Consider the following 16,621-nt stretch of genomic DNA (forward strand, 5'->3'; position numbering starts at 1 on the left):
CACTGGAATCGCGGAGAGACACTGAAAATTGATGAACGTCATTTTGGCTTACGGCGCGATGCGCCACTGGTTGAAATAACGCTGCTAAAACTTTAAATCGCCATAACTTCTTCACCAGGTGTCCGTTTTAGGCGAATTTGGTATCGACGAAAATCTTATTCAATTCTGTATAATTTGGAGGGTATAAATCTGCCAAAATACCACCTATAAACCAAGTTATGCTCGTTCAAAGATGAGCTATGTAAAATCACACACGAAAACTTGGTGAATTCAAAAGTTCTTAGCTTGGCTTACTCTAAGTGACTCTTATGAACATGCTTAACACATCATAAGCTCTATTATCACTAAGATACTCATCCTAATATATGTACTCAAATATGAATGATAGGATAGGAGGTTTCATGTGTAGGAACAACGGTTCATTTTTTAGCTTAGAAATATATGGGGTATTACAATAATATAAATACACGTAGCTGGAAACTTATGAAATTGTCAGTTAGCACATAAATAGACTGCATATATATATATATATATATCCATATAGCTGAAAACATATATATCTATTAATGCATATTCAATTTGAATGCTTTTGCAAGTCACATCTACATCAATGTGTGAAGCCAGTAGTGTGTAGAGTTAGTTATACGAAGCGTTTATGCTCAACAATATTGCATCACTGATGTAATCTTGATATTGTTGTTCATATGTCCATCCACTAGAGTGTTTAACGAGAACAAGTATGCTTTCCATTTTTAATGTACGAAACACAACAAATCTGTAAATATAACTTCGATTATCAAATGTGTACTACATACAATAAATCTGTCGTATACACAAAACTGGAAAATGAATTCCAACAAAAATAAATCTTTTATTCGAATACTATGTATCCTTATCTTAAATTCAAATTTAACGTATAACAATTGTGATTTAGTTTTATAAATACAGAACGACAAGGACAACTGAATTTTGAAAAAAAAAATCACTGTCAACATTTTATCTCAGAACTGATAAAATTCAAAATACGATCTCAACTTTTGAAATAGATGAATGTTACAAATGAGTTATAAACTTTTCAAAATGTTTCGCAATTATATTTTATAAAATTCACAAACACAATCAAATTTGATTATCGATACCTGTAATTGAAACGTTGTATTTTCACTATCTTCATCAAAATTTTAGGCAACCATCAATAGTATTAGATGCACTATGTTTTTTGAATTTGATTTGAATTGCTGATTATGGAAAACGTTTTTTGAATTTGAATTTGACTTGAGTTGCTGATTTCAATTACCATCTTTTGATTTAAATCTACGTTTGTGGTAAAAAAAAAAAGTCATATAAAGTAAAAGAATCTGAGTAATTAAATGTTGCTTGAATTAAGGAACAATTTCTTCCATTTTAAACTCTAACTGATTAGAGTTATACTAGGAATGGATTCTTTATTTGTATATGTATTTATCTAGCAATATTTTACTTAAATACATAATACAACTTGCTATTTTTCATAATTTTAAAACTATTGCTATAAAAGTTATAATTAAGACTCTATAATTGCTATTTCTAAAAGTTTCCCTTTCTTAAAGTACAAATATCCTTAATTAAAATCCTGACTCCGTTAATGCACCAACGCTTTAGGGTCAAATATTATTTGTTTATTATATGTGTATACTGAAAAACAATTTTTAAAAATAATATTAATCTCATTAATACAAAACTTTAAAACAAATAATAAAGTACAAATTTTTATGGCTGATTGACGTGGATAGTCATACAGTGACCTATTTGTTGAGATCAAAATAGTTGAATATAAATCCTCTATACCAACTAAGATGAACAATCAACATTAATTAGGTAAATGTGATTTTTCTTTTATGAGGTATAAATACTTAATAATGTGCATTTCTTAAAATACTTTCTTATAGATGATATTCCTAATAATGACGTTTGGTGTAACCTCTTGAGTTATAGTCGCTGCTATTGTTTTATACATAAGGATGACCTTGCTTTGCACGAACCCAATGCATAATTTTTTGTATATTATATTATATTATATTATATTATATTATATTATAAAATTTCAAATATATGTTCATACAATCATCGAAATACCATGCTATTGAATGCTCACGTGACACTCATATATCACAGTGATTGCTGTTTAATCACATTGGTGCATACACATTTATAAATTCTACAATAGCAATTTTTTCCTTCTTGTTGTGATCAATCTCTTGAGCACTCATGAGCAGTATAAGTTGAATTAAATTTAATGATTAAATTATTTTATAAGTTCAAATCTTAACATAAAACACATTTTTTCATTGAAACAATGCATTTCCTTTCAACCATGATTCACAAATCATGATTCACATTTAGGTGTTACCCTTGAAGAATTTACTACAATTTCATTCAATACAGAATATGATAAGACTTCTTTTTTGTTAAGGTATTATGTTTTTTATTAACATTGGTTTGTCAACAATCCATAATAATTTGGTACACATTTATATTGTCCCACAACAATTCAATCTTAAGAAATACTCTTTATCTCTTTAAAAGTTTATTGGACAGTAAAAGAACATATGACATATTCACAATAACCTCAAGATTCTTTCTCATTCCAAATTTACTGGTCCTCTAATTTAAAGATTTATACCGCTGACTACATGATGTCCATCTGTGGAAATGATCCACTTAGAGAACTATCTTCTCCTGGGAAAAATGGCATGTGTGTTCCCTATCTCAAGATAGTCGTTTCATGATTAAGACATTACGGAAGTCAGAAGTTAAGGTGTGCAATCTTAACTTAAACAATTAAATCTCACCAGTTGATGTATCATAGTCCGACAAACTATTTTACCAGGGTTGGTAGTCATGATTTGTTCATTATAGGGAAAAAAACAGTATGTAGTTAGAGAAGATCATTCAAGGCTAATTGAAGTCCTTGCTCATTCTGAATTTCATTTATCTAGTTCGTTTGCGTTTAACAATATCGAATCTGAAATTACTATTTCATTCTCTTTCAACAAGCCTCTTAAAGAGCTAACCCCCTAGTACTTGACATGTTCTCTTGTTCCCATTATTGTTAGTCTCTTTTCTTATAAGTAATTTTATTACATAGCATCACTAAAATAGTGTTTATAATATAGTTAACATCTCAAAACATCTTGTGTATATAAATCTCCGACGAATTCATCAGCACTCTTATAATATTTGTAAGTTAGGTAAATGGAAAAGAGAACTTTTCCAGTTAGTGATGGTAATCATGTGCATTTTACTTGTAGGTTCTTCTACGAATGCTTCCAAATTATCATCATGTCGAGGCATATGAGAATACTCTCATCACTAAATTCTTTGGTCACATGATGAAGCCCTCAAGAGGACAAATGGTATAAATTTAAAGATCCACATTATTTCATCATCCTTTCTTGTACTTGCGAGTTTCAAAAAACTGAGAAACATAAAGTTGGGATAACTCAATAAATTTTACATCAAGTGTGTGTACTGTCTAATAATGAAAACAAAATTTCATGAACTTTTCTCACAAATTTAAGTAAGTTGTTGATTTATCATAGAAACAAAAAATTAGTAATCATAAAATATCACATAACACATCCAAAAAACTATAAATTGATATATACATACTTACATACAACAACAACAACATATCTAGTTTCATCACACAGAATGGAGTCTGGAAAGGATAGAGTTACACACATCTTACCCTCCCTTGGAGGTAGATGTACATACTTATATGTTTAGATGTTTAATTTATAACCAACTTATATGTTTTAAGTAAAATAAATGACAAGTATGTGTTTTTTTCCTTATCAAAAGGATAGACTAAACCATCTAAGTTATTATGCTAAATATATAAACCAAATTAAAACGATCAATGCCAAATGAGTTTTTCTTTATAACCATGATGTTCAGGCCAATTTGCACGTACCTCAATTAATTTCACGGGATACCTTCCATCTCCCACCAGGAACAGATACCAGATAACTTTGTCCACCAAGGCTAGAATAGATGAAAAAAATAACCTAGTGTTAATGATGAATGAGATTTTTACTTTTGTTTTTCTAAGTACACTCTATCCTCCCCATATCCTACATGTAGTTTGTGTAGAGTTAAAGATAACACACTCAAAAATATAATAGCCACAAGACTACACACCAAAGCTAATAAAGGAAAAATGTTGGATAAAACTCCAAACATTCTGAGTAAATATAATAGTAACAGGATTACACCCCGAAGCTAATAAAGGAAAAATGTTGGATAAAACTCCAAACATTTCGAGTAAACCTAAGTTACCCACTACAAATTTAGATAGGCAGTTTTTGTCCAGGCTAAAACAGTAATTTGCGTGAAGCTACATACATAACATAAATATTAGGACAATAAACAGGTAGTGGTCTACACATGACAGTATCACATTGGTAGCATCGCTAGCAAAATGCGATGGACACCGCAAGAATATGCTGACATGATATAGAACTGAATGAGGATTTTGGGAGATCAAGTTGGTACCGAAAGCACAAGGGAAAAATTATTTGCATGCAGATGGAGCGTTGAGGATTTCCTTCTCTAATTCGAGTGTCATACCAGATAGATATATGATGGTAGAAAACATCAATAGACTACGTGAAAGAGATGTGAATTGAGGGAGTATTAAACAAGAATATAGCTGCCTCCATCACTTATCTGGACTCTTGACCATCTGCCAATTGAAGATTTCCAGCCAACAATTGCATGAATAACAATAGTATTTTCCTGGAAAATGAACCGCGTGTTAAATCCAGCAAATGTCATAGAAGAATCTCATGAACTCTTATATAGTGAAGTGGCTGGTACCTGGATTTCAACATTGTCGAGGATAATACAACTGATGAGCCTGGCACCAACTCCAATACGAGCATTAGCAGAAATTGAAACATTTGGATGAATCTATTTAGCATTTTAATTAACAAGTCAATTCTATAGGTGAAGAAAGAAGACATAAGTAAGCACAAAATCAGGGCAATTGCAGTCATAAGTATCTGGCAATTAATAGACAAAACAATAAATAAAAACTTTTTAAGGCAAAAAAATGGAAGTAAGCAAGAGCTATCAGGAGCTAGCTCTTTAGATCCATATATGCCAAGAAGAAATCAGACTTGATGTCATTACTTTTAACTAAAACAAAGTTACAAGTTGCAGCTTGGGAATGTAAAAAAACTCTAAAATAAATGACATAATTCATACCAAGAATCATTTTCTTTACAAAATAGATGACCTAGACCTACTGTGTGGCAAATATGTACCACTCAGTATAGACTTGCTATGAGCCTACATGTGTATGATATAGACAGTGTTAATTGTTTCAAATGCATATTGTTATCAATAAACAAGAAATAATATCCTAGCAATTTTTAATATCACAAAAGTCATTGCATTGAAGTCTTGAGCCGAGAGGCTATCAGAAATAGCCTCTCTATCTTACCTCTAAGGTAGTGGTATGGACTGTGTACACTTACCCTCCCCAAACCCCACTTTGTGGGAGTATACTGGGTATGTTGTTGTAAAAGTCATTGCAGTAAAATAAGTAGCCATTAATCTTTCTTAACTAACCATGAGATCTATAGAATAATATAATAATCAAAATATGTATATTCCATAATTCATCTTCTTATTTCAGAAGTAGAAAGAAATTGCGACTCTAAAAAAAAACCCTAGTTTGGCTACACCTAGTTTGCCTAATCGTTGGCTGTCATGGCCACCTCGTCCGGAAAATTCTAAAATTCTGAACAAGGAACATAAGAAAGCATCTTATGCAAGTTTGTTGGAGGAGAAGTCGACAGATAAAGTGAAAAATCCAATTTTCCCAAAACCGGTAGTCATATTGCATGGAGAACCCAGTATTACATCGAAATCATCTGAAATAATGGATCTGATTCTAAAAGAGAATTTATAATATGCCCCTACGAAAAACCGGATATTATTGCACTGCGAAAACAAATTCCAATACAATGCAATATTAGGGGGGACTGCAATATAGGGGTAATGGATTCTAGACATATTCTCATCAGGTTAAATATGTTAGAAGATTATGTTAATTTAATGTCAATAGCTACAATTTATATAAAATCCAACGATCCCTGGTTCGAACCTGATGTGGAACAACCATTGGTGTGGCTTGGATCTCAATGCCGGATCTACCTCTCAACTTCTTTGCAAAGGAGGCTGTCTTTTCAATCGTCTCTGCAGTGGGTAAACCATTAACGGTTCATATGGCTACTAAAAATCAAACGAGACCAAGTTGTGCACGTGTGAAAGTTGAAGTGGATCTAGTAGCTAATTTACCCACAAGAGTGCGAATCAATGAAGAAGATGATGTTACTGGGGAAATCAAATTTAAATGGATACATATTCATTATGATTATAAACAAAAATATTGCAAAGAATGTTGCCTTCAAGGGCATGATGAAAGTTCATGCTGGAATATACATCCAGAATTGATGGAAAATGAGGATGAAGAGAAGAAAGAAGAAGCTACAGATAAGCAGGAAACTGATAAGTAAAACAGATACCAGAAGTAAACTTTCAACAGAGAAGGAAAGGGAGATATAATAGGCAATGGTTATTAAGGCAGAATAGGTATAAAAAAGACAAATTTGGCCACATAATGGGAGAACTGCAGAATGAAGAGGTAAATAACATGCAACTTCTAACACCTTTGAAGCTGTTACAAAACATCATCATGAAATGGAGGATAATAAAGATGATCAACAAAAAAATGGGGAGAAGCAACAACAAATCAGTTAGAGCACAAAGGAATGGGTTACTAACACTTTTAGTAATCAAGGGCAGCAACAAACAAAAGATAACACAGAGACAGTCATGAGTAATCAAGAGCAAATTGATAAGAAAAATCAAGAGCATGTTGATAAGAAAAATCAAGAGCAAGTTGATAAGAGGGAAAGGGATGATCACAGTGAATCAGTGCCACAAGCTCAAACAGATGAGAGTCAAATGCAGGTTGCTGTACTTCAGCCGGTTACTCAAAATGAAGACATGGAGGTGTTAGAAGATATCATGCCTTTAGCTGTACAAGTTGAAAAACAATTACAGTGCAGTAACAAGATAATGCAGTAATGGATGAGGATGATTTGGAGGAGACTATTAATAGGGTGGGAGTTGATGGCAACTTATCACCTAAACAAATTGATAGGTTGAAAGAAAAACAAGGCATCCCAAAAAAGAATCACAGAGGTGGGAAGACTAGTACAATGCAGACAAGGAGCTCTATGAAGAATAAGTTGGGATGAATGCTCTTAATTGGAATATTAGATCAGTCAACACACAAAAAGCTAGTCAACACACAAAAAGCTTTTACCAGACTGATTACATTGCATAAAAGGTACCAGTTTGCTTTTGTTGGTTTAATGGAACCTTTTTAGGAGAGTAAGAATATTGAAGATTACAGAAAAAGATTAGGTATGCAGACAACAATCTCTAATATTTCTGGCAAGATATGGGCTTTCCTGGAAGCCAATATAGTTTGTACTATTGTTAGAGATGAAGAACAATAAATCACAATGAAATTAGTGAATCAGGAAGCAGGGATCACAATTACGGTTTCTCTAATTTATGCCAAATGCTCCCAAAGAGAGAGACTTTCTTTATGTAAATCCCTTGAAGCTCAACCAATGCAAGAAACTTGGTTCATTGGGGGGGATTTTAATGTGGTTACTAACCAGGAAGAGAAGTTAGGAGGATTACCTGTATCAGTTGCTGAAACTGAAGATTTTAGACAGTGTATAAGTATGTTTAATATGGAGGATCCAGGTTATAAAGGGAACAAGTTTACATGGTGGAATGGTAAAACTGATAAGGAGTGCATATTTGAAAGGCTTGATAGAGTCCTGATAAATGAAAAACTACTACATGTTTTCCCAGTGTTGGAAATTGAACATTTACTTAGGAGTGGCTCTGACCACACTCCTTTAAAAATCAACTTCAGCACTGTGAAGGAATCTATCATTAAACCTTTTAGATTTCTGAATATGTGGTTGAAAGAGGAATCATGCTTGAGAATTATTCCGAAGAATTGGAAGACTGGTTGTATGGGAAATCCTTTCATTTTGTTTCATCAAAAAATGAAAAAAGTGAAGACTGCTTTAGCTAATTGGAGCAAAGAATGTTATGGTAATATCTTCCAAGAGATAGCTACACTACACTGGAAGAAATCATCAAAGTTAGAGAAAAGCAATTTGAAGATTACCCTTCAGGAGCAAATAGGGAATTGCTTTTTAAAGCTCAGGCTATGTTAAATTTGCAGCTTGGAAGGGAAGAGGAGTTTTGGAGGCAGAAGGCTGGTATGGACTGGTTTAAAGATGGTGAAAGAAATACAAAATTCTTTCATACACTGGTTAAAGAAGAAGCAGACTCAAGCTCAACAGGATTCAAAATGAGGATGGAGAATGGGTGGAGGATTCAAATCAAATTGCAGAGGTTGCTGAACAGTTCAATCAGAAGCAGTTTGCTAAAGGAGATCATATTGATGATTTTCAAATGCTTGAACATATTTCTACTATTGTCACTGAAAGTCAAAATATGGATATTGATAAAGTACCTGACATGCAAGAGGTGAAAGAAGCAGTTATGGGTTTGAATAGAAGCAGCACAGCAGGTCCAGATGGCACGACTGGGGTATTTTTACAGGATGCCTGGGAAATAATTAAGGAGGATTTGTATCAAATGGTTCTAGCTTTCTTTAGTGGTTATCAGTTACCAAAATTTGTTACACATACAAATTTGGTACTCCTACCTAAGAAGCTAGTAATTAATACCTTTTCTGATTTGAGACCTATTTCATTAAGCAATTTTGTTAACAAGATCTTCTCCAGAATTTTGCATGAAAGGCTTAAGAAGGTATTACCACATGTTATCTCTGAAGAACAAGTAGGATTTATCAAGGGGAGGGAAGGAGTATTGCAGAGAATAGATAGGTAAAATTCCTAATATAGTCATTAAGCTTGACATGATGAAAGCTTATGACAGAGTGGATTGGCTATTTCTCACTAAGTATTAAGGAAAGTTAGTTTTACAGAATTGCTTATTGATAGGGTGATTAGGCTGTTGGATAATAACTGGTACTCAATTTTATTAAATGGCCAGCCTAAAGGGTTTTTTAAAGTCTACAAGGGGTTTAAAGCAAGGTTACCCTTTGTCACCTACATTGTTTATCATTGTTGCTGAGGTAGTTTCAAGAGCTCTCAAGGCTCTTATGTGTAATAAAGATTTTAAACCCTTTGGAATGCCTAGAGGGAGTCCTAAAGTCAATCACTTTGCCTTTGCGAATGATATGATCATTCTATGCAAAGCTGATTTGACTACTTTGAAGCTGGTAACTGATACATTGGGGCAATATGAGAAGGTTTCAGGGCATAAAATCAATAAAGAGAAGAGTGTTATTTATATGCATCAAGGTGTTTCTCAAGGTAGTGTAGTATTGACAGAGGTGGCTACTGGTATCTATAGAAAGCAATTCCCTTTCACTTATCTAGGGTGTCCAATATTTCATATGAGAAAGGAGGAGGAGTTTTACTAGTCAATCATGAATAAGATTAGTAGTAAACTACAAGGTTGGAAGGGTAAACTACTATCTTATGGTGGTAGGGCTGTTCTCGTTAAAAGTATTTTACAAAGCATAACCATTCATTGTTTATCTGTCATGAATCCACCAACTAATGTTATTCCAGGTATCCAAAGAATGTTTGCTAAATTCTTTTGAAGCAATCACATTGGAGGTAGAAGTAGGCATTGGGTTAGTTGGTCTAAGGTTAGTTATCCAGTAGAAGGAGGGTAGGGGTTCAGAAGATTACAGGACATTGCTATGGCCCTTTTTTGTAAACTCTAGTGGAATTTCAGAACTAAAGACTCAATTTGGAGTAGGTTTATGCATAACAAGTATTGCAGGAAACAACATCCTAATGCAATCTATTAGAAGGTGGGTGCTGGGTCTAAGGTGTGGAAGAAAATGTTGCAGGCTAGGGATCTAGTGGATCATCAAATATTATGGAAGATTAAAGGGGGTCAAGCCAATGTATGGTTAGATAATTGGACAGATATTGAAGATTTGTCTAATATATTCCACAGGCAAGGAATTCTAGAAATGTAGGTGGAGGAGTTGATTGTAGGATCTCAATAGAACTATCAGTTATTAAAGAATTTTCTCCCTCAGGAGGTTGTTACATATATTCAGGATAAAATTGATTCCAGAATTGAAGAGGGAGATGTGGACATTCCAATTTAGAAACTTGAAGCTTCTGGTAAATTTTCAGTTAAATCAGCATGGGAAAATATTAGGCAAAAGCAGGAGAAAAATGCTTTGTATAATCATATTTGGGTAAAAGGTTTACCTTTTAAAATGGTTTTTTTAATGTGGAGACTATGGAAAGGAAAAGTACCAGTAGATGCTTTAATGAGAAGATGGGGGGTTGAAGGACCAATAAAATACTGGTGTTGTATGCAGCCAGATCAAGAAACACTATCTCATGTGTTTCTGAGATCTGATTTTGCTAACAGGACATGGTCCTATTTTGCTTCTTGTGCAGGTATTTTTATACATGGATTATCTCTCAGGGAAACTATTCTAAGTTGGTGGAGTAAGGATGTCAAATGGAGATTTAAGCCATATTATCACTCAGTTCCAAGTATGATTACATGGGAATTGTGGAGGAGAAGAAACAGCTTGAAACATGAAAGAAAAGGTATGGCTCTACATAAGGCAATCTTTAATATTACCAGAAATGTGAGCCTACTGCTTCAGGTAAGAAATCCAAGAAAAAACTTCCCTAGTAGTTGGCCAGACATCCTTAAAGTTCTTGAAGTGAGGAAACCAAAAATGAAGATTACAAAGGTTGTGTGGACATTCCCTCAAATTGGTTGGGTAATCTACAACACTGATGGGGCATCTAGAGGTAATCCAGGGATAAGCTCGTATGCATTTTGTTTAAGGAATGTCAATGGAGACCTAATTTATGCAAAAAGCTCTAGAATGGATGATACTACTAATGTGATTGCAGAGGCTGAAGCTATCTTACGGGCAGCTAAACATGCTAATGCAACACAAACAAGAAAGTTAATCATCCAAACAATTCAATGTTGATGCAGAAAGTTCTAAGTAGGGAATGAAATTGTCCCTGGCATATTGCAGATCATGTAGAGCAAATTTGGAAGCTAATGCAACACAAGCATGTTCAATATCAGCACATACTAAGGGAGGGGAATCAATTGGCTGACTATCTAACTAATTTTGCAATTGACAATGGAGATTTTGTTTACACAAGTTTTCAGCAAATTGCAAACACAAGGAAGAAGGATAGTGAACAGTGATAAGTCTCAATGTCCATACATAAAGATAAGAGTGTTGAGAGAGTAACGCATCAAATCAAGTTAAGGTTTGCACGAAGAGAGGGAATACATAGAATTCAAGATTTCAGTAATGAACTTTCCAGATCCAAATCTGACAGTCATAATGAAGGACAAACCTAGTTTCCACGTGAATCTGACCTTCTTTGGAAGTTCATTACTGCAACAATTACAAAGAGGGGGTGAATTGAAACTAGAGGAAGATAAGATTAATGGTTGAGGAAGATCTTGGATGTGTACTCACTCATTTTTCAAAAGATCTGTGGATGATTCAGGATAACATATTAAAAGGGTCTCAGCTCCTATATAAGCGATTACAGCTGCAAACACAGTGAAAACAACAGGCAAGCTACAGCCTAATTAGCAGAGATCTCAGCGGTATCAGCACATAAGTGAAAAAGGAGCACTCAAGAAAGAAGAAGGAAGAGTTTAGCAGTAAGAAAATCAAAGGAAAAACCAAAAGTTTACTTCTGAAAGATGAATTTGAACTATTTATTAAACACTCAGGGAACGGAGTTGATGATCTAACATTGGAGCATGATGATCTGAGGATTCAACAGCAGATGTGCCAATTTTCACCTGAAACTTTGAAAGAGAGGCGGAGATTTAGGAAACAGGATGGATTTGGAAACCCTAGAGTAGTATATGTATGTTTTTAAGCATTTAGGGTGGGCCGGGTACTTTGTAGATCAGTTTGGGCAAGGGCCCGAATTTCTTTTGGATTTAAGATGGGTTGGTCCATCTATGTAGAAACAATTATGTTTTTGATTTTTCAATATTAATAAAATTCGAAAATTAAACCAAAAAAAATAAATCAAAATATGTTAGTTGTAGGTGTATCTGAATATATCTACCTTTGCAGTTGGATGAACTTTAGCGGATGGATGGATATAAACATCACTGCTGACGGTTGGAGTCTTCGAGCCATCCCCACTTGCCAAAAGATATGGTGAGGTGAATCTATACTGAGCCAGGTAGAGACCAGAGCATTTGAAAAAAATTCTAAAAAAAAAACTCATCCATCAACTGAAATCTTGACCTTTGAAACGGAAAGTCTGGGAGGATAAGCACCTTATGTGATTGACTTACCCTGGTGTTTTAATTTGCTCCCAGAAATTCATGGTTTCATAGGTATATAGTTGCATCTTCCCTTCAAGAGGTGCCAAAATATCTTGATCCAACCGTACAAAGTCTGTTGGAAGAATTCCTTCCAAATAAGCTCATATCAAGAAAGGAAAAGAAGGAACCAGACATCCTTTTTTCAGGTGCACTGTTACCTTTAAACTCTTTTTCCAATTCAAAGTATTATTCAGTAGAAAGATTAAATTTACTGATCCTATTTAAGAATCATAAACCTCGTTCATTTATTCTATATAATAAGGTTGTGACTGGGAGACCCATAATTCAGCTCTAGTAATAGTAGTCTGCAGCACCCTACTTGACCAATTTTTGCCAAGGTATCACCTAGAGCAGGTGATTTATTCATATAATCCTTTCAGATGAAGCTTATTTCAGGAGGTTACCGATAAGACCAGGTAACACGATTCAAGATAGTGGTGTACAACCACACAGTTCAATTATTCAGAAATTTATGGCATTGTCTGGTTGAGGAGAATGCATAATAAGCAGATTTTCGGTTTTTAAATCCTTAGAAGGATAATGATTCTAGTTTGTTTTTTGAGGTTATTCATTTTAATGGGATGATGTTACTTAAGTATCATATGTTCCCATAAGGTCACCTATTATTTTGAGCTATAAGGAAATAAAAGAGGTTACTGCTCACTGTTTTACCGGTAATTATTAAAAAATATTGCCCTAAGAAACTAAAGGTAAAAATTATGCCAGCACCTAAAACCTCTATCCTGAAAAGTGATTATCGCTACAACAGCTATAAAGTTTCACCTCATCTTACCCAAAATGCTGAGATAAATTAGTAATATAAATGTTAAATCTGGATGTGTGCAACATGACAACAAGGAGAAAGAAGCAACCATGTTTTTTAAGCAATTAAATAGAAGAATAAAATATCAAATTATAAACCTAGATACCATGTTGAGCTGCAACAGTGATATTGTAATAGGGGGTAATTGTAGATGAGATAGCTATTCTATGAAGGTAACACCAAAATGTTTATATTATGTAGTTGTACAGGGAATACCTGTTTGTTGGCTGAAAAGCTTCAAAGATGGATACACGCCTTAGGTTAGCTGCAACAGATGAGAAAATACTTCATACATCACCCCATATAGTACTATTATTTGGGACCAATCACTACATCAGTTGTAAGAAACTTGAAATCCACATTAGATTTGGTAGACATAATATTGGGCCAAGTCAATCACAACAGTGTTCAATTTCAGCAATTATGCTATATTAGTGTTCAAATTATCCCAATATGCTTCTAAGATGAAATGACATTAGAACGATGAGATCAAATAAAGCGACAGACCAAAAGTCATAGTTCTTCAAACATGAGGACACATATTCAAAGAAACCTCTAGTTATGATGCACAGACCAACCTCTGTCTTTTCTCTAAGTGGATACTTCTTGAATAGCATTGCAGATATCTGGTGTAAATACGTACACACCACAGTTGATGCGGTCACTCACATGCATTCCAGTCGTATTTAGGCAAGAATCCATGAGCATTAGTTTATTCAAGTAAAACCTAAGAGTAAGTTAATGTTGGATATGGACATACAAAAGTTTTAGGCTTTTCAATGTATTGCAACAGTTCATTAGTGACGGGGTCAGCGACCAATTCTCTAAATTCACTGACTGTCTCAGCTGACACCTACACATGGAAACTCAAACTAGACTTTTAACAGGCAGTAATCACATTAATAGATGTTAATAAGCTATAAAATAGCCAATATCATGTGTCCTAGACAAGCAGTTCGAGGGTACTTTCATCTACTTTGCTGACAAGAATGGTTCCCATTCCACTATATCTTATATGAGCCTCTGCAAGTTTGGAGCAACAGAAGGCAATTTTTTTTTTAAAAAATCAGAAATTCTAAACCACTACAGTGCTCTTTATTGCTTAGAAGTTGATCAAGAGAGGATATGATTAAAGGTAAAGAAGTGTGAGCGAAGTATAAAGAAGGAAAGAAAGAGCCAAATACCGAGCATCTCAAGCAGTGGAAAACTGCAGTAAACATCGTAGTTCAACAAATATATATGTGACTGCCAAATGAGATTAAATAACCACGTCAATGGTAATAAATAAGTATGATGAGGCAGTAGCCCCAGTTGTATTTTCAGATATTTTAGACCATAATTGGATCAATTCTTATGTTCCCAGTAACTAATTCTGTAGCTAGTTAGTCCAAGCAATTTATACATGATCATCACCGGAATATATATATATATATAAATATATAATCAAGAAGAGTGAATATACCAACCGGGTTGTCTTCCGTAAGTAGATCCCTAAAGTTGTAAAGACCTCTAGTTGAACCATGTGGTTTGTCCTCCTTTAGGTATCTAGTAACAATACGTTCAATAGAGACATCAATTAGCTCCAATATTTAGAAGTTTAGAAAATTCACTGCACGTATAAGCAGGATAGTAATGTAACCTGACAGGAATACATAGTTCATTTGAGATTGAAGAGAAATATATCGCAAATTCACGCTCCTCATAGAACCCAATGAGGTAGATCTATGCTAGATTAGGAATCTGAAAAGCCATAGTACAGATCATTAGCTAGTTATTGGCTTTTATGCCAAAATTCACTTTCAAACTTAACATTATAGATTAATCTTCTCTTATCGTTGAACACTGCACTTGATAATAAGAAGAATGCTTGTTTAGATTTGGTTTTGATGTATGTGCCATATTAATCAGGAATTTGATAATAGATAACTGTTAGTTGATTATCTTTATGGTACCAAGAGTAGTATTATTGATTTAGATAGTGCGATAGTATGAGAATAAGAATAAAGACACAGAAGCAACGAAAAAATAGTGAACCAACAAAAGCGACAGTTTTAATCACATCACTTTCCCAAATGTGCTGCTAGTTTTTGATTATGGAGGAGCCCTAAAGTTGCACTTTGCCAACCAAATTATCTGTTACATACTGTAAGTTGACAAGTATCTTCCTTGCTTTTAGCTGAAAATACCAAGCTTATCACAAATCACTTGAGCGCCATAACAAAAATACCCTCTCTGTAATGTCATTATTCTGATAGATGGATCTTCTTAGATACAATTTACACCCATATATTCTTTTCTATTTTATTTCGTATCTATTTTGTTATCTTTTAAACTCAATATTTCAATCTTTCCACACTGTATGTTTAGAGGCGAATATATAACATGAAATTAAGAATCTAAAATACCCAAAAGCAAGGATTCAAAAGAATATAAGGAAAAATAACTAAATAAGAATAGACAAAAATTAAAAGATAGAACAAACCTGAAGTTTAACCCGTTGTGACACTTTAGAATATGATAGACAGAGAGAGAGAGAGAGGAAAATCAATGATTCTAGATAGATATTGTGGAAAGTGAGGGACATTACTGAACAAGACATTACTGAATTACGTTAGAGTGAAGAAAACAAGCATCATACCTGAGAAGTCTTGTTGCTGTTTGAATCCAAGATTGGAGTTGCGTTTGAGAGCTTGAGAAGGAAAAAGAGGAAGATGTGTGAATGTGAAAGGAAAGTGGGAGAAAGGAACAAAGAGATAAGGAATGGAGTGTTCAGGGAACGTTGAGAAAACTTTTGGAAAATAGCTCAAAGACGGATTTGCCCTTCAACTAAATGACAAATTTGATCGTCCAATTACTTATTCTTCTATATAGTAGAAAAGAAATCCATGCATCATCTATGTATCTATCTATTTATCTTTCTATCAATCTATATATTCTAATGTTTGATATAATTATTTAGTCAGTGATGTGACGGTTTTTTCTGGTGTTAAATTTTTTTCCCCATAGAGTTCATAAATTTCTATAGCCAAATATTTGATAAAAAGTAAAAATACTTATTTTTGAAAAATTTAGAGGATTAAAATTATTCATGATTGTATTCCCATAGAGATTAGTTTTGAACAGACCTACACCCAAAAATAAATGACTCTTTTCAATTTATATATACCTACAGTAACAGTCTCATGGGTCGTAAGTTTTATGAATAGAGTCATCAATATTGATCATGCTCGCTGTATAGGGGTGGGGCTATGATATTTT

At 33.9% G+C, this 16,621-nt stretch overlaps 1 protein-coding gene across 1 annotated transcript; it reads right to left on the reverse strand.

Annotated features, from left to right (window-relative positions):
- Nucleotides 1-2,938: 2,938 nt before the first annotated feature.
- LOC107856611 (mannose-1-phosphate guanyltransferase alpha) lies at nucleotides 2,939-16,128 on the reverse strand. The gene is made up of 8 exons (XM_047398917.1): nucleotides 16,002-16,128; nucleotides 14,830-14,908; nucleotides 14,548-14,608; nucleotides 13,580-13,628; nucleotides 11,541-11,581; nucleotides 6,155-6,246; nucleotides 4,861-4,953; nucleotides 2,939-4,779 (listed from the first exon to the last, which is right to left on the reverse strand). The coding sequence occupies exons 3-8, from the start codon at nucleotides 14,552-14,554 to the stop codon at nucleotides 4,678-4,680; spliced, it is 384 nt and encodes a 127-aa protein (XP_047254873.1). The 5' UTR covers nucleotides 14,555-14,608; nucleotides 14,830-14,908; nucleotides 16,002-16,128; the 3' UTR covers nucleotides 2,939-4,677.
- Nucleotides 16,129-16,621: the final 493 nt, after the last annotated feature.

Source organism: Capsicum annuum, chromosome 11, assembly GCF_002878395.1.
Source record: "Capsicum annuum cultivar UCD-10X-F1 chromosome 11, UCD10Xv1.1, whole genome shotgun sequence".
NCBI lineage: Eukaryota > Viridiplantae > Streptophyta > Magnoliopsida > Solanales > Solanaceae > Capsicum > Capsicum annuum.

Bases quoted from the DNA above. Each gene is read 5' to 3' on its own strand.
- LOC107856611 (XM_047398917.1), bottom strand. The intron at 4,954-6,154 runs GTTCGAACCAGG...AATGCTAAATAG, and splicing joins CAATGGTTGTTCCACATCAG to ATTCATCCAAATGTTTCAAT. The intron at 4,780-4,860 runs GTACCAGCCACT...TTCATTTTCCAG, and splicing joins TCGACAATGTTGAAATCCAG to GAAAATACTATTGTTATTCA.